Below are 19136 nucleotides of genomic sequence, written 5' to 3' on the forward strand. Positions count from 1 at the left end.
TAATTTGATTTTATATTTTACAAGGTTATTATAGTTTAATAGTATACTTTTTAGTAGTTTTATTTTAGTTTTATTTTAATGTAAATTTACAATGTCCTTATATTTTCCTTATATGTTTGCTGTGTGGATTTTACTTTAAATTTGGTTTTTATTGTTAAAAATGTAATTTTTTCTATTAGTCTCACTCTTGGGTTGAGTATCTTTTCATATAATAGGGGGCATTTTTAAAAAACAGTTTTTACAATATAAAAACTTGACTCACATTTTCCACTTTCAGTAAAAAGTTTACTTTCAAATTTTATTTTATTAACAAAAATATGTATTTTTTGTTTTTATGTTATTTTAGGAAGCTTCTTTTTTTTATTCTTCTGCCTCTGCAAGGTGCTAGATGGAAAGCCATCTTATGGAGTTCCACATTAAATCACTGTAAATTGAATTGGATGTCAAGAAAATACAGGTCAGCCAAGGAGAGGTAGTACCCAGCTGTAATAACACTGCTGTGCTTACTTTTTGTTCCCTAAACTTTTAAATGAATGTCCAAACCAGAACTTCCTATGGTTTGCCAGCTTCAGATCTTACAAAAAAAATGCCTGAGACTTTAGTTATTCCAGTTTCATTAACAAGATTTTCTTATTTTGAGAATTTTAGTAGCCAAAACAAAGTCAGTTTTCTGCACATCTTCCAATAAAATGCAGCTGTATCAGGTGCGTCTAAGCTCCAGGGCAGAAAACTTTGGGAGGACAGAAATGGACCGCAGCACACTGATGAATTTTCAGCCTTGAGTTGTGCAGGCAGACGAACTTTTCCACAGAATTCAATGGCCAGCACCAACATACTTTACCCGAGGACCCGAAAACTGACTCCCAGAACTAAGAGACAATTATAATATTGTAAGACCTTGAAAATAACAGACAGCTCCTTAAAACCAACCCCCTGTTTATTTGGTAAACTTATGCATACACCTATATGTTTAAGAAATTAAGCTACAAGCAAAATTAAGCGTGTTTGAGAAGGAAAAAAAGTTTAAAATACACATTTGTGTTTGTCTATAGTTTATCTTTTAGACATTTTTGCAAATTGGTGCATGTTTAAAGGTGTTGATATCTCTTTTCTTATACTCTGTGTATATACAGCACTTATATCCTCCAGATGTTCCAGATGTACTCCTTTCAATAAGTTTTAACAGAGAGGGCTTTGTTCATTTATCATTCAGTGCATGATTTAGTGCAAAAGATGGACTCATTCTGGCTGTTGGAAGTAATTTCTGATTTATAGACAAATAAAAACCTTTGACTTTTATATGGCAATAAAATCAAACAAGAGCTATGTATCTATACTATCCAGTTCTGATTTCAGTTTAGGAAAAGTGTGTCAGGAAGGTCATATTTATCTAGATAAATCTTAATTTTTATATTTAAGCATTACCTTTTCTAAGGCTTCTAATATAAAGAGAGAATGTTCCTTAATTGATTTGTAAACAGGGAAAGTATTTTTTTTTTTAACCCCCGTAGTTCATCTGTGTTGTCTCCCCTGTAGCAAATATGATAAACATGCATATCACTTTTGCGCTTTCAGGTAAGTAGGTGTAACTGTGTAACACCATCTCCTGCAAAATTACTTATATCCAGCATGACAGATGTAGAAAAACTGGATTTACTCAGCATTATCGAGGCGATGTCCTCCCTGCTTGTGTGAACAGATGGTATAGGATAAAGGTGCAAAGCAGGTATTTACAGTTTACACATTAATCTTCCTCCTCTGCGTCTGTGTCGGCGAACAGCTCGGTGCCAACAGCGGCCTTCACATCATCATATTTGATGAAATTGACGCCATCTGTAAGCAGCGTGGCAGCATGGCAGGAAGCACAGGAGTCCATGACACCGTGGTCAACCAACTGCTATCCAAGATCGATGGAGTGGAGCAACTCAACAACATCCTGGTCATAGGTGCAAACATGCAGACATTTTCTCGCAGTATATGTAAACTAGCATAAACACTTTCACATTTAAATCCTGTCCTGTGTCACGCCTGAACAGCCAAACTCTGTCTCATTACTTTTGTTCTTCCCTTTCTTCTGGTTTCTTCTCTTTCTGCCTCAGGTATGACCAACAGGCCCGACCTGATAGATGAGGCCTTGTTGAGGCCAGGAAGACTGGAGGTGAAGATGGAGATTGGTAAGAAGTAGCGAACACACAGAATTTCATTCAGTAGACTTAAAACAGCGTGTCCACAGCATGTCTTTTGTCCTTTCTTCCTTCTCTTACCCAAACTGGTCATGGCAGATGGCCCCGCCCCTCCCTGAGCCTGATTCTGCTGGAGGTTTCTTCCTGTTAAAAGGGAGTTTTTCCTTCCCACTGTCACCAAAGCGATTGCTCATAGGGGGTCATCTGATTGTTGGGGGTTTTCTCTGCTGTATTATTGTAGGGTCTACCTTACAATAAAGTGCCTTGAGGCAACCTTTGTTGTAATTTGGTGCTGTATAAATAAAACTGAATTGAACTGAAAAGAAAGTTAAAATGATTATAAAGAACATATTTTTAAAACCTATGAAGTAATTAGTTAAAGTATTTGCTCAAATAATTAATAGAAAATCAGTGAAAATACTTCTACTGTGGGTCAGAAAGTCTTAAAAACAGTGTAAATAAGTAATACTCGTGCTATTAAATGAAGAAGTAATGTATCTTATGCAGATTTCTGCAAGTTAATACCAGCAGCCTTACTGGTAAAGCTCAATGGATGCAAGACTGTTATCAGCTGTGACTCTTTGACTGTGTGCACTACAGAACCAGTACACCACACGCGGTCACTTTCTCTATTTCCTTTTCCGCTTTATTCTTCAAGGCTTACCGGATGAAACTGGGCGAATTCAGATCCTCAACATTCACACAGCGAGGATGCGGGAGAACAAACTGCTGGCTAGCGATGTCGACGTTAAAGAGCTGGCTGTGGAAACCAAGAACTACAGCGGTGCTGAACTGGAGGGTCTGGTCAGAGCTGCTCAGTCCACTGCCATGAACAGACACATCAAGGTCAGTCCAAGGAGCTTATTTACTGTCCATTTATTAATGTGTATGTTTTGTGGGTTATAGAAAACAAGGAAATAATAGTAAAATGCCCTCAGAGCAATATGTTCCTCACTAATATAAGAGTTAAAATATTGGCAAGCAACCAGTATTTTCCACAAGCCAATACGCACTATAAAAAGCAAATACAAAGTTTAATTAAAGGGCAGTAAATTTAAAAAGAAAACTAAAGGAAGAGAAGAAGAAGAGAAGATGTAGAAGTAATGCAAAAAATGTATTCAACTTTTGAAAACCTGTTCTTTTTATATTAGATACATTATTTTCAAAAGCACTGACAGGAACAGTGTCATGTTCCTGGCTTAAGTTGCAGGCCACACACCTGGTGGGCATAATATATGGTATTATAGTGCCAGTTTAAGCAGCCACCCAGGTGTCGAAGGGTTGGGTAGGTATCCAGGTGTGTGTGCTTGTGTGTGTGCCCTCCCTTAAGTGTTTTATCAGGTGCATTGGCTCAAATCTATACTGCTCAGTAAGGCACAAAGATAAGGTGAAGTTCTCATCTGTTAAGCGTTCTGCCCCCGCAGAGCAGCAGATATTGGAGGGTGATGATAAATGACAGACACATGTCTGATGGCAGCGATGTTTCTCTTCACTCCTTTAGGCACTTATTCTTCCCTCCCTCCGTCTCTCTGTCTGACCTTTCTGCTCTGAGGGAGTACATTGTCTTCTGACACATTTTGCAATCTACATGTGCAGTACTTCATTTAATGGATTTCACGAGACAGGGTACGGAGTTCATTCGAAGCAATTTGCTGTCTCTGTACCTGTGCTGTTTGTCTGTTGCTCTGATGTAGGCCAGCAACACAGTGGAGGTAAACATGGAGACGGCGGAAAAACTGCAGGTCAGCAGGATAGACTTCATGGCCTCGCTGAATAACGACATCAAACCCGTAAGTTACTGTGCACATGTCTCTCTTAAGTTCTTAAACATGAAATGCAAAGTACATTGAAATAAAAGTAACATTAATAATCAAAATAACCTGAAGATTAACTCAACCATTCCCACCTTCTCTGGCCTTTTCGTTATTCCATAACATGATCCGTGAAACATCCTGAAATATTTGAGAGAAATGTTGTTTCTAAAATATAAAGGAAAACCTGAGTTTTGGATAAGTTTGTCGGTTTGTCTTATCGTACGTCATTCACCATCACGTTTTAATCTAACAGCCACCACAGACAAGAAGACTAATAAACGTCAAAATTGGGCGCACTCTGACATTGAAATCCATGCATCATAAGTCCGAGTTTTAATCACAGACTTTGAGATTTTGCAGTCCAGTCATGCTGCTGGTGGATCTTTGCAAAGAGAAAAACTTTGAATGATGGTGCAGAAACAGAAGCTGCATGTGACCTGCTTGAGAAAACTGAGTGCTCCTGTTGGTTGTTAATAATATTTATGTGATCAAACACTATTTGCATGAGTCAAGATTTTTAAAAAAAGAAAGAAGCTCGGCTAGGATTTAGCTTGTTTGTTTTTATCAGGCTCACTTGAGACACTTAGAGTTTAAAACCACCTTACGCTAAACGGTCAGTTGTGCCACAACCTTTGCAAAAGTGTTTTGACTTGCAACACTTAAATCTCTTGAAATTTAGTGGCAAGCTGGAATCTTTGTACTTGTAAATTATATTTATTTGTGATTAAACTTCAGTGGATTCAGATGAAGCACTTGTGCAGGTTATACAAGACTACAGCACAGAGGAAATATCTTTTTTATAACTAATATTTCCATTCTCGGTTGAGCTCATGCAGGCAAACAAAATTAGAGTCTCACTTTCTGTTTTCCTCTCCTTGTACCACTTCTTCAGGCATTTGGAACCAACCAGGAGGACTACGCCAGCTACATCATGAACGGCATAATCCGGTGGGGTGACCCAGTGTCAGCAGCCCTGGAGGACGGGGAGCTGCTGGTGCAGCAGACAAAGAACAGTGACCGCACGCCACTAGTCTCTGTGCTGCTGGAAGGTAACTCTCACACGTGTCATGCAACCCAAACACATAGGGCAAATAAAATAAGGTGAGGACAGCGGCCTGCTTTACTAACAATTAAAATGGTTGATCAGTGATTTCTTTTCACCGCCAGGCCCGCCTAACAGCGGCAAAACGGCACTGGCGGCTAAGATTTCTGAGGATTCCCAGTTTCCATTCATCAAGATCTGTTCTCCGGACAAGATGATCGGACACTCTGAGATCGCCAAATGCCAAGCCATCAAAAAGGTAACAGAGATTTCATAATGCAGATACAGTGCATATAAATACCGGATGTTTGGGTTAAGATGCTAGTGTAGTAATGTCATTTTTAAAATACTAGTAGTTATTTTTAGTGTTTGCTGGTGTGTTTTTTCTCTGATGGCGATCAGGTTGTACCTTTTTGTTTCCCTTTGGCAGATATTTGAAGATGCTTACAAATCCCAGCTGAGCTGTGTGGTTGTGGACGACATCGAGCGCTTGTTGGGTAAGACGAGAGAGCCCAAATTATTTAGCGGTCTTCTACTCAGTTGCCTTCTGAAGTTACTTTTTATTTGAATCAGACGTGATGAGACCGAGGAAATGAAATAATAAAATTATGTGTGTGATCAGATTACGTTCCTATTGGCCCTCGTTTCTCCAACATGGTGCTACAGGCTCTGCTGGTGCTGCTGAAGAAACCACCTCCAAAGGTAACCAGGGTTTATTTCTTGCTCACTGTCAGTGTTGCTAGTCCTGAGGTGGCAGAAAGAGGGCAGCAGATCTTATGGATGCCAACATAAAGTCTTGCGAGGAATTGTTGGAGGTCTTTGCCTGCAACTGGCATGTGTGAACGCCTGTGTGTGAGTGTATGGTTATTAGCAAGTGTTTTGGTCCAGGCCTGTTGTGCTCGGAGTGAATGGTGGTGGTGGAGACCCATTTCTCATAGTTTCTTTAGTTGTAGTTTGTGTGTGTCTGTTGTTGATGGGTTTGTGAATGAGGGTATAGCTCACTATATGGCTGCATGTGCATGAGAAGTGGCGCGGGGCCTGGTGTTGAATGCCTGGCTGCAGTGCTCCTCTGGGGTTGTAAAGCGCTGGGCCCAGCGGGGTGCCTGGGGCCGGGGGAGGCCAGGGGGACACGGAGGAGAATGGGCTCTGTGAGAGAGCCAGGACCTGGCAGCACTGCCGCCTGTGTGGCACCTCATCTGCATGCAGCATCACAACCCCCCACGCCATGGGGGGGCAGGCGGCAGCCATAATCCCCCTGTCTGCTCGCCACTCCTCTGCCTCTCCTCCTTGGTCTTCTTCTGGTCGTTCTCCAACTCGTCGGCTTAGTGCAGCGACATTTCTTTTGCTTCCCCTCTTTCTTCCCCGCTCATGTTTGTCTTCTCTACTGTTGCCCTCTGCTCCATTATGCTGCATTATGCTGTCTTTTTTTCTTCTTTCTATTGTTTTCTATTTTTTTAACTCCTGTTGTGACTTAGAGCCCCTGCTCAATGTCGGCCTTCACCTGGGCAGCCAGAAATCTCCAGAATATGACGAAATCAGTCGCCCTGTATTCCAATAACCAATAAGAGCTTTGGCATCAAAGACTGCCTTCATCAAAATTTGGATAACATGAGAACTTAATTACAAAATGTTCACAATTCGACACTTCTGATTGGCTTGTTTGTAGTCGCGGGCAATGAGAACATAACCCGGTGTGATACAGAAAGTGCTGATGTTGCAGTGTAAGCCATTAAAGGAGCAGAGTAGAAGCTTCTGACACAACTTCCCCACCGTCCTAAAAATGCATACAAACAACATGTTTAATAGGGTGGATATGAGTGAGAAAACAAAATGCAAAACAACCTTAATTTTAATTTTTACACATATCTGCGATTAAACCAGCTTCTCATGGACTACATTTAATAACTGTTGTTTAGCTAATAATAAAATCACTGTTGTCTAAGCAGGTGCAGCTTGTTTTTACAGGCCTGTGGTCTCTCAGCATCAGATACATCACATACCAATGAAACATGTCAATAAAAGTAATACAAATGAGATAAAATGAAGATTTTCACCTTCATATCTGTCAAGCAGTGAAGTTGTTATATATGCTGCTTGTGTTGCTAGAACTTTGACTTTATCAAAGACTGTATTCTGAGGAAGTTAACACGGCTGTAGAAGCAGGGTTGGCATTGTGATTGCGTGTATAGACCAGGTGCATGTTACATGCATCAGCTGACTTGCCTTAAAGCTGTAAAACTATACAAATGATGGACAGGTTGTTGGTCAGAGAAAAAAAAATGCTGGAACTGGGGTGGCCAAAATGTTCGTTATTACAAGGCTTCATAATATGGCTCAAAGACCATAGGTGACACATAGGTGTGCCCAGTTTTTGTATAGTCTGGCTGAGTTCTAGATAAGTGTTGAAACCATCCAGGACACGCAATCATGATGCTTGAACCTCTGTTAGAGCCATCACACACTTTCATCTGGACTGCTCCTGTGCTTTTCCTGTACATTATCAAATGGTTATACATCATTGGTCTCTCTTTTTCCTATGACCAATAGGAGGAGACCAGCTGATGAATGTGAGGGAACAATTAAAGATCCAAACAAAATGACATCTGCTTCTCTTTCAGGGTCGTAAGCTGCTCATCATTGGCACCACAAGTCGTAAAGACGTCCTTCAGGAAATGGAGATGTTGGATGCTTTCAGCACCACCATCCACATTCCCAACATCTCAAAAGTAGAGCAGCTGATGGAGGCCTTTGAGGTAAACTACACAACTATGAAACTACAAATTTCTAATGTCTGTTTCTAAGAATTGCATCTATGATGCAAGATGCTTTTCTTCTGTGAATTTCTTCTTACCATTAGACTTGGCGACATTTTTTATGCTTACTTTTTTATTAGAATTCCTGAATGCAAAAAATGAATGACAGAATTTAAGTGTTTCTCTCTCGCACTGATCGTTCCTGTGTCTCTTTCTGCTTTACACAGCTGCTGGGCAGTTTCAATGAGAAAGAACGGGCCATGATAGCTAAAGCTGTACAGGGCCAACGCTTGGGGATCGGCATTAAAAAGTTGCTGATGCTGATTGAAATGGCGGCACAGGTAAGAAACTATTATGGTCTTTATTTTGACTTTTTTCAACAGTTTAGTTAGTTTTATGTTGTAGTTAGTATGAATTTTGCGGTAATGCAACTTTTTTTGTCTTCTTTTTAAAAAAAATATAATATTTGTGAGTTTATGTAAAGTGGATGGTTTGACACTGGGGGCGCACTTTTATGACTCCTATAATTAATGATCACCATTGGTACACAGCAAACAATACAGCTTTTAAACATCAGCCTGTGATGACCCATTGTGTGTAGTTTCGTACTTTGGGTTTGCGTTTAAATTTGCATTCTCAGATGTGCTTTCGTTCCCTTTTCCAAAAATAAGCACATCTTTGCTTTAAATCTATTCCAAAAGAGATAATTTTAAGTAGGTTGGTAAAATTGCATCACAAAAAGATGAGTTTTTGGCAGCTTTTTAAAAAAGATCATTAGATTCTGAAGCCGCTGTAGCAAAATCTCGGTCTCGGTTTCAGCCTTGCATGCACAGCAAGCAGGCCTTGATCACATGACATCAGGCACCTGCTGGGGCTATATGGATGCATAAGTGCACCCTACCCTACTCTTTATGTTGGTGCTTGTCCATGCAAAATTCTAAAAGTCAAATCCAGAATCTTAAAGTCAGAAGTTAATGGGCAGTGACCTGATAATATTTAGAAGACTTAGTCAGAAGCCTCGCAGCGGCTTTTATTGAATAGGCTGCAAACGTTCCAAGGAAGCTTTGTTAAGACAAGTAAACTGTGAATTACAATTATCCAGAAGTGATGAAATAAATGCATTAATAACAATTTCCATCATGACACAGTGGAAACTGGCAATATTTCTTAAGCGATAAAAGCGAAAGCGAGATTTAACATGACCGTCCAAAGTGAAAGCTGAGTCAAAAATTATCCAAAGGTTGCTGATAGAAGATTTAGGAAATGTGGCAAGGGGACTTTCCATTACCTCAGGCACAAATCTGTCAGGGGCACATCAGAAAATAGTTAGCCTCCAACTTTTAACAGAGTCCAAGCACCTCTGAGAAATCTGTAACTTACAAACGTCTTGTGGTTTAAAAGAGAGATACAACTGAGTGTCATCTGCATAGCAATGATAATAAGTGCTCAAAATGTGCAGAAGGAGCAGATCTAACAGAAATATATCAGCGATCTCATATATCTCATAGACAAACCCAAACATCTTCTATGACTAGTTTTCAGTTCAGTACCGAACACAAATTAACTCATGTATCCTCAAGCCAAGAGAAAAAACACGAAACCAAATGGTGTGTGCACAACGTTGTTATGAGTACCGCGAATGACGGGGTGATGTTGACCGAGGCTGGGCTGTGGCATTCTGCACGTTGCCATATGTATCTGAGCCTCTCCTGCAGCTTTGCATGAGAGCGCCGCCTCAGATGTGATTGTTCTTGGTGGAAATCGGATCGGACAGAGGTAACAAGATGAAGTGCTCCAACCTGTACTTGTGCCATTCTTGTGACAGCACCCTTCCCTGCAGCTGTTTCAGCAGGACAATGCCAAACCCTGCACTGCCAGAGTAGCGCAGGCTTTTCTGGATATCAAAACCCTGGAACACGATGTGCATCGACCCAGCGTGTTGCAGGCTCCACTCCTAGTTGAGCATAGCTGCAGACTATGCTCATCAAGGAATGGAAAACAGTTCCTCAAACAACACATCTGGACTGCTTGGATGTCATACCTTGTATTAAATGTCTTGTATAAGCAACTATTATATTGTTTGTTTAAAAATCTATTTAAAATATGACCTTATGTTTCTTTTTTGACTATTTTTGGACATTTCTTATGCTGTTGCAGCTCCATGTGTACTAGTTGTGTTAGACAACAGAAAGGTCAAGTTATTTTGGGGGTACGAAACTTGTGAAGCACAAGAAAACAGTCTTTTCAATAACTCACTCATCACCTCCCATTTTATTCAAAACACAGATTTCATACTGGCACAGGCTTTGCGTTATTATTATTTTTTTCTCTCAGTGTGGTCTGAGCTTGAGCAGGCCGTCCCTCCTCTTCCTCGACATCTGGCCGGCATTCTCGACAGTCAACAGGATCCGTCTGTCAGGCACAAAAAACTGTCATCTATTAGCTGTAGTGAAAAACTGTGTGGCTTTGCTGATGATTTGTTGAGGAGAGGGATCCAGTACATTTCTAGTTCACAAACCATTCTCTCCAATACATTCATAGTTGTGAAACCGTGCTCTGCACAGCTTTCCAAGTTATATTCACGTGTTGCTAATAAGATACTCATCAGAAAAGTCTTAGGCTATTCGTGGTCTGGTTTTACCTACGATTCAAGCAAAGATCAGCCACTGAAGGGGCAAATGTGAGGGGTAGGTTTAAAAAATAAATAAATAAATAAATCAAGGAGACATGTACAAAAATGAAAACATAGACCACCAAGTCATAGCAGATTTTTGGTCTCCTTTCAACCCACCCGTTATGTAGAGGGATGCAGTGGGTACAGAGTCTTCTCACCTTCCTTACTTTGCCTAAAGGGATTTGTGGCTTGGCCTCCAAGTTTTGTTTTTGTGCATTTTTCTGTACAGTAGCAAGCGGTGTAGTTCTTTTCTGCCCTGTTCCCCTAAATGATTTACTTGCAAAGCCTGTAGGGACATTGATCCTGTCAGGACACAAGCATAATCAACCTGATTGATCATAAATCATTTACTGATTGGAGGCTTTAAAGAGGACTTTTGTTTTGGGGGTTTTTTCCCATTACAGACAAAATATATGATTTTACAGCAGTAAGAGTGAGTACAAGTAATCCCTGTGCACCAAAAGCTTTACACTGCTCTAAATGTGCGGTTTTCAGCGGTTCCATTTTCCTGCTCTTTGCCTTGTATGAGCTTTACTTGTGAGCATAGAAGCCCCACCCACCTGCCTTTTAAGCCTTTTGTTTACAAAAGGCAGCCAATCAGGAAAAAATGAGGATGCTTAAATGAAAGGGTGACAGAGGATAAACCGCTGCACGGCAGCTCAGTAGTTTTGAGTTATGCAAAACTGCTTGAGCCCTTTTCTATAAATATGCAGCTCAAAATGAATAAAATTAGTCCCGGTTAGTTTTTTAAATGAATTTGTTCCAAATAAGTAATAGTAATACGTTTGTTTAAAATTAAAAGATGTCATCCTTTAACTGTTTACCTCCACTGAAATAGACAAACAGTATCGAATTAGTCACTGTAGTAACCTGTGACATCATGTCCAGCTGTGGTGATTTTATTTTGTGAAAACAAAACAGAGAAGGAAAAATAAAATGTAACAGGTAGAACAACAGGAACTAAATATCCTGTTACTCGATTTGCCAAAATGATGATTTGTGTGTCCTAAATCTTTACTCCTGTGACCTGTGAGGAGATCACAGAACCAAGCAGGATTTAATTAAGTCGCTGTCGTACGTCACAACAGGAAATCAACGTTCCAGTGATCATCTCGTTCTTTGCTTCTCTCATTTTTTCCCTTTGTTTCTTACAAATTTCTCAGATATTTCTAAACTCCTGAAGAAAAGTTTTAAAACTTGAAATGTTTCACTCCAGCTAATCGATGTCTGCTGCTCAAAGCCACGATGAATTTTCTTCGTCCATCTCAAAACCTCATATTTCAAGTAATATTTGTTTACCAAACCGATGACGGACATCCCACCAGCAGCATCAGACAAACCCAAATCACACCATTAGCTCCTTTCTTCTCCCGACTGTGTCTCTGTTATGTTGCCTATGTGTGCAGCCTGTTTGTTGGGGCTGTGTAATTGCTGTGGTATGCTCCAATGCTATGCTCAGTGCCCCCCCTCACACACACACCCCATTCTGAGCTTGAAGAAGTATGAACCTGTGTTTGCCGAGACATGCTGCAAACAGCCGCACTCACGTACACATTTGCGGTCTTTATCTTTTTTCCTCTCATTCCAACGTTTCTGACTGCTCTCATGTCTTAACTCTGGTTGCTACAGGCGATTCCAGACATACTGTAAGTTATTGCATAGGTTCCCATTAATTTTGCTTCCTTTTCCCTCCCCTTCGCTTCAATCCAAACTGAAACATGAACTCCAGGACCCGCCGCCGTTGATAGCATGCCGCTGTGATGTTTAACACCTGAAGAAACCCATGCATGTTCACAAAGAACCTGCTAATAAAATATATAGTTATTTTATCGTATGACTGTTAGCACTAAGCATGCATATCTGTCTTTTCAGATGGATCCTGACTACAGAGTTAGGAAGTTCGTGAGTCTGCTGCAGGAAGAAGGAGCGTAAGTATTCCTTTCCTGTTTCTAACCACATCACCAGAGCAGGATTGACATTGAACACTCACACCGCACACACGTCTGTCACTTTCACCAGCTGTCAGTTACAAATGTAGCAGAAAGGAAAAAGTTAGTCAGAAGCACAAAGTGTTTACATTTTAATCATCGTACCAAGTGTGATTTATAATACACATTTTGTCCTTTTTCTCCCTCTGCAGACTGGTTTCTGATAAGTTTGTGGCAATCTAGACTCAGTGGAGCCACGCGGTGAAATAGAGGCATCCTTCAACGGTGAGGCCGCTTTAAGCTGAAACGTTACATTTTTTAACTCATCATATCCTGTCGAGGGTTGAGGAGAGCTGATGTGAAAGTCTGTGATTCCACTCTTTGAAGAGTCACAGTCAAAGTTTCGAAATAACGTTATGCGAGTCCAGTCAAGCAGATGTAACCACAGAATAACGGAGGATGTCGTTAAAATGCATGACTCAAAACTGAATTACCAAACTTACCTTTGACTAAGTAGTTTTACAGCTAATCTGTGCGTGCGTGGAATCGGAAGCATCACACGAAACAATTGTCACAATAAAAACACTTCCACAGGGCACCAAACACTACTGTAAAAAACCCAACAAAGTGAATGATTCAGGTGTTTGAGGAGACACCTTTAGCAGGAACAGCTTGAAGTAACCATTTTCTATATAACTTTCTCAGTCCTTCATATTATTGTGGAGGAATTTTGACTCCCTTTACAAAGTCACTTTAGTTCATTGAGGTTTGCGATCATTTTTTATGCACAGCTTTCTGAACTTTTTGAGGCCTGGACTGCAACACCTTGATTCTTTCGAACGATCCAGTCTTGGCCGAGCTTCAGCTGTTGGGTAGATGGCCTCACATGTTACTCTAGAACAGTGAGTAACAACAACCCCCGGGCTGGTCCGTGAGTCGTTTGGCACCGAGCCCCGAGAGTTGAGACTCGGGTGTGAAATTGATGGTTTTCAGGGGTTTTATCGTTATTTTTTAATCGTTTTTATCGTTATCTAAGTTTCCCTGGGTCTTTTTCCGTGTGTTATGAATAAATCTTCCTTTTTTTGGTACTGGTACTGGTTTTATTTGTTGTATTTATCAGCGAGACCTTAAAGGCCGGTCTGTGAAAATATTGTCGGACATAAACCGGTTCTTGGCACAAAAACGGTTGGGGACCGCTGACCTAGAATACTTTGGTATGCATTGGAGTTCATGACTACAAGGGCCCAGGTCTCGTGGATGTAAAACATGCCATCACGGCGGTGTCGCCACGCGTGTAGCTGTGCTGCCATGTTCTTTATGTGGAGAGAACAGACATGTCTCCTGGCAATGCTTCCAAACAAGCCATACTTGTTCAGTCTTTTTAGAATTTTACTGTCATGAGCTTCAATATTTAATATGCTAACTGAGGCCTGTAGAGCATGAGAAGGAGCTCTTGGATCCACTCCTGGGAACACTGGCACCTATCTTGAATGCTTTCTACTTCTTTCTGAAATTGTTTAAAAATTAAACCCTTCCCAGATTGATGGGGAGCAACAATTGCTTCTTTAATCTCATTGCTGATGTTTCCTTTGTGGCCTTAACACACCTGAATGCTCCAGACCAGCAAACTGCCAAAACGTCTGCTTTTATTAAGGTCCTGAAACTTGGAATTAGTGAGGTTGTATTTACTCTGCATGCTGCTTCTGTGTTTTGACTTAATAAAAAAAAATGACATGCTGTTATATGTCATGTTTTGCTCTAAATCTCCAGCATTTTAAGACCTGTTAAGGACCAGATTATCGTTATTATGTCCTGAGACATAAAACCTTAGAATTTAAAGAGGGCGTGCTTTCTTTTTACCTCGACTATGCATGCTTGTAAAACTGTGACGTGCATTGGGTGTTGTTCAGTTCTGACAATGATTTTTGCTCAGAATGTTGGCATCATAAAAGCTCTCTAGGTGAATGAATACAAAGTTATTATCATTCCATGTCTTTATCCGAATCATTACAAAAACGCAGGGCAAAGTTTAAGAAAGTTATGTGTCTAAGTTGCTAATCTTGCCTTCTGAAATGAACCGCGGGAGGACGGTGCCCACGGTGATAAACAACAAGTCTTTCAACAAGTAGCAGGAGCTTTGCTTCTCATCTTGGCATCAGAGGCTTATGGTATAGCTGGTGCACAGCGTGCCTAAAAATAGGTCGACTAGACAGGTGCTCTCCTGTGGCAGCATGCCTCCTTTGCCCGCCTGCCTCATTTCACTTTTATTTCTCTCTCTTCACTCAGTTGCAGAGGATCAGAAGACTGATAAAGGATGGCAGGAGGAAGCAAACGAGATATAGATCCCATCTCTCTACATCCTTCTCATCCCTGAAGCTCTGCGTGCTTCTCTGAGCTGCAGACACCAAGCAGGCAGTCTCCTCCTCTGCAGCATTATGTGATAATATAAAATAAGAGATATGCGCAGTGCTTGTTGTATCTGGGTGTCTGCTTGTGCTGCAATCTCTTTGTGATGCCTCTAGCACTCCATTGGGATTTTATATATATATGTATACAAAAAGAGTCGGGGCAAAGTACATGTGCACAAACACTAATTATCATAATGTTTGTTTATATAGACTTTATTTGTAGGAAGAGATCATTCCATGACTTCTTTTCTTATGTTGCACATTTCCTTGCCTCTGATCTTTTTATTGTATGAATAAAATAATATTACTAACAAAAAACATTGTAGTATCTGTAGTTAATGTTGTTTTTAAAGGGACGTTACACAGGAACTTGTGCTGTGTGTTCCATTATTATAATGTAGGTTTTCAGTTGCTGTTTAGTTCAGACACTGTTCAGTGCGTCCAAAAAGCTGTCTGTTTAGAAAAAAATAAAAAATAAAAAAATAAAAAATAAAATAAAAAGCTGTCTGTTTTCTACAGTAGCATGTAAAAAGTTCCTGCTCCCAAGAAAAATAAAAAAAAAAGTTAACTATTAAATGTTCTCATGGCTGTTGAAATCATAAGAATGTCATAACTATCACTTAGTGTAATTACCTCCTGATTATGAAATATTTGAGAAGAGATGAACCAATTCACACATTTGAGGTTAACCTCCACGGCTTCTGGGTTGAGCAATGATTGTAGAGCCTGGCAAGAAAACACTCAGCCATTTATGGAGGAGCTACTGCTGCATGTGTGCACGTTTCTTGATGCAGTTCTCCAGGATTGTAGTAAAAAAGCAGCAAAATGTTGCTTGAGATATTAGTAGAAAATCAAAATGATGTCGCTGTATCATTTTTCTTTTCCTTTTTAGTATTTTCTGCAATGAGATTAAATTTGAGCTAAAACTTGTGAATTATGGGAAGCTGAATTCATGCACATACATGTTTTTCTTTATAAAGAGATCACCTCATCCTAAGTAGTAGCCAGTGTATTATCAAGAACTCCGGGAGATCACTGGATTAGGCAGGTGCCATGGTGATAGTTCATTTGCTCGTTCTAACTGGATCAACAGCAGTAGTTTTTAAGAATCCTTTGAGACTCTTTTCAGCTTTAGATTCATATACATTTCATGCAGTATGTGGGTTTGAATCAGAATAACCTACCTACTTCCACAGAATGGCTCATGCATGTGTTTCTCAGATATCTCTGGAGCTGAAAAAATGACACGTGCATGGAAGTGTCTGCAGTTCACTGAATGACCACTAGAGGCTGCCTCTTAAAGTGAGTTACTTCCCATGCACTCTTGTTAACATGCTCAAATGTAGAGCAGCTAAAGTGGGATTTATCCTTCTGGATTAAATCTGTATGTTGAGCAAAGAGTATGATGTAACTGCCAATCCTTCTGAAATCCTACACCATAACTTCCCTATATGAGCAACTACATGTCACGTCAGCACAGCCTGCAATGACTGTGATTCGCTCCTTCAGTATTATTGTTTCCTACTACACATTTCTAGTTGCTTCTTCTATCATAGTTTTTTCAAACCTACTTGAAGAGAGCAGATCGACCTGGCGATAGAAATTCCACCGCAACCCAAAGCTTTGGATGTGAAATTGCAGAGCAATGCAGGGATACCACATATAAATCCTAGCAACAGCACTAGCCAGTCGAGTAGACAATATTGTATATAGATCCAACAGAGAACAAAATTAAACCAGTGGTCTGTGTACTTTGTTTGAATTTTAGTTTTTTTCTATGTTTGTTCTTTAGCATTTATTAGCTAGTATCTGGACCAAAGACTATAAAAGATGGACAAAGCTGTGCTTTAAACCTGCATTCTTTTTATGGCCACATGATGGCGATACGTGTAGTTACAAGAGGATTTGCAGTCCTATAAAAATCTTTGGAACAATTACTTTCTAACTTGACCTCCGTAAAGACTTTCCTTCTGTGTTTATAACCACTCGATGGCATCATAACGGCTACATCTATGTTTTGCTAGCTAATAACCAAATGTGCAACCAATGCGATGTGATTGTGCAGCTGGAGAAAGTCACATACACGTCTACTCAAGTTGGAAAAGAAATATTTGGTTAATCATGAAAAAAGTTTAGCCTCTTGTCTTTATGAGGGAGATTGCATTGGATTTGTCGTTTAGCATTAGGCTGTAGCTCCTACGTGCCCCGCAATATAGAGTGACACAGATCAGGTAAAGTTAAGAATTAGAAGTAATCTGGTATCATTTAAAAATTAAACAATAAGATGCAACATGTCACAAACATGTTGTTTTCAGACTACAATGCAAAAGTACCCAACAAATGACTTCCCGACTTTGGAAATTTGACTGTTTAGCTCATAACCATAACCAACCACCTACTAGGAATAACTTAAAGCTCTTTTCTGAACTGACTGATCTCTGTTGTATTTTAGGCCTGCTTATAGAAAAAGTTGACTCGGTGTATATCAGCAGTTAGCTGGTCCCTGCCTGTGCAGCTATCCTTACAAAAACTCAGAAATTAGTTTTAATGGTCATCAAACCGCATCTTTATTGATATATACTGAGGTGTCATTAGTATAGTATTTATTTATTGTCATTGTCAAGAACAATGAAATTAAAGATAAAGGGAGGTGGTCAAATGTCGTCTTTTAGAGGCAGAGCGTGAAGGAGCACATTAATAATAACTCTCTGCTCTCATCCAAATATGGCCTCTTCAAAAGCAACCAAGATGACCAACAGCCAAAACCCTCTAACTTCATAAACCAATGGGCGACTTTCATGTGGAGAAGCCCATCTTTTATATACAGTCACACAAAAAAACTCGATAGGAGTTTGTTTTTTCACAGGACTTTTCTACGGTACCGTAATAATAATAAAGTATAATTAAAATTCTCCTTTAAGAGGAATCAAATTAAGTAAGTGAATGCTGTATCAAAGGACGGAGTATCTAACAGACCTTTGTTTCAGCCTGCATTTCAACTTCATGTAGAAAAGTGAGGCGTGTGTTTGAGTGTACCTTTGCATGCATAAAGAAACATGACACAGCTTTTCTTCTTCAAATATATAATCTTAGTTCAGTCATACAGATATATACATTGTATAATAAATAATATTTATAAAAACATAACATTTACGATTATAAAATAAAAAGGGAATTATTCAACTTTAAAACATTTGTACAAAACTTTGGATATAGCGGGGAAAGATGAGGGGCCTTTGGGGGTCTCGGTAGGGTGGGGGACTGAACACAGAAAGGTAGGCCCAGGTAGGGAGGGCTGTGTAGAAGATGACGTGAACACTAAGCTATGTCCCAAAGAGAGGACAGCCTACACACTACTGGGTAACTTGTGTGTTTGTTCTTGAATATAATTAATAGGAAGCAGGTGGGACTGTCAGAACATGTTGTGTGAAACCTCTCTTGCTTTGCTCCACCATTGTGAAGAGCCAGCTCGCTGTCCGACGGTCCATCCATCCTCTTCTGTAGTAGCTTGTCATGCACACGCACATACGCATCCCTTATAAATCATCCGTTCTACGCTTCATGTTCTCAGAATCAGATGTTTTTTAAAACTTCGTGAATTGGCAGTCTTTACAATCCACCCACAAATCATAGCAATTTTTGTTAGTGGTCTTTAAACCGGTTTCTTTTGTTGCAAGTTACAATGTGCTGACACTGAAGTCTATGAAAAGCATTCTTTTGATTAAATGGCAGTAATTTGTTTTTCCCAATATTCTAAAAATCAAAACATGACGGCAGGAGTGTTTCGGGGTGTACTGACAAGAATACGAGTTCATAAATCAACCGTAAAAACCTCAACTGTCCAGCTGACTGAAAACACAGATGGAAGGATGTGACAGCCAATCAGATCTTTCTCAGCCCATGTTGTCTCCACGTGTCGTCACATATCCCCTTATTTTCTTTCCCTTTTGTTCCCAGAAGTAAAAGATTTTTGTTGAGACAAATGTTTTTCTGCACCGAAAGTGATATAAAACAAAACAAAACAAAACAAAACACCAGAGTTAATATTGGACATAAGCTGGACTCAAGTTTGATGCACAAATTCATAACGACACAGCCATAATAGGTGACCTTCACACATATAATCAGAACTTTTCTGTGGTTAGTTTTTACCCCCAGACTCCGTAAGTTTGAATGGTGAAGTTGCATGACATTTGTAGAAACCATGAGCGATTTACAGGGTGAATGTGGTAACAGCGCCGTCATTCATAAGAACTGCTAGCTTGCAACCAAGAAGAATTTGCTCACATAAACAATGCTCAAATGTTTACCACCTGGAGTTATGAATAGTGCAC

General features: G+C 39.9%; 1 protein-coding gene across 2 annotated transcripts in view; it reads left to right on the forward strand.

The window, feature by feature from the left end:
* Nucleotides 1-15244, forward strand: part of LOC102210483 (vesicle-fusing ATPase-like) — a 28921-nt gene extending 13677 nt beyond the window's left edge. For both annotated transcript variants that reach the window (XM_005725818.2, XM_005725819.2), the window contains 13 exons: nt 1781-1946; nt 2100-2174; nt 2842-3029; nt 3878-3973; nt 4890-5046; nt 5165-5298; nt 5470-5536; nt 5662-5741; nt 7658-7792; nt 8020-8133; nt 12339-12394; nt 12607-12679; nt 14681-15244. In XM_005725818.2, coding sequence (XP_005725875.1) covers nt 1781-1946; nt 2100-2174; nt 2842-3029; nt 3878-3973; nt 4890-5046; nt 5165-5298; nt 5470-5536; nt 5662-5741; nt 7658-7792; nt 8020-8133; nt 12339-12394; nt 12607-12637 — 1299 coding nt within the window. In that variant the 3' untranslated portion in view covers nt 12638-12679; nt 14681-15244. The remainder of the gene's footprint in view (nt 1-1780; nt 1947-2099; nt 2175-2841; nt 3030-3877; nt 3974-4889; nt 5047-5164; nt 5299-5469; nt 5537-5661; nt 5742-7657; nt 7793-8019; nt 8134-12338; nt 12395-12606; nt 12680-14680) is intronic.
* Nucleotides 15245-19136: the final 3892 nt, after the last annotated feature.

The sequence above is a fragment of the Pundamilia nyererei genome, unplaced genomic scaffold (genome assembly GCF_000239375.1).
Source record: "Pundamilia nyererei isolate P.nyererei 1_Seehausen unplaced genomic scaffold, PunNye1.0 scaffold00017, whole genome shotgun sequence".
Classification (NCBI taxonomy): Eukaryota; Metazoa; Chordata; class Actinopteri; order Cichliformes; family Cichlidae; genus Pundamilia; species Pundamilia nyererei.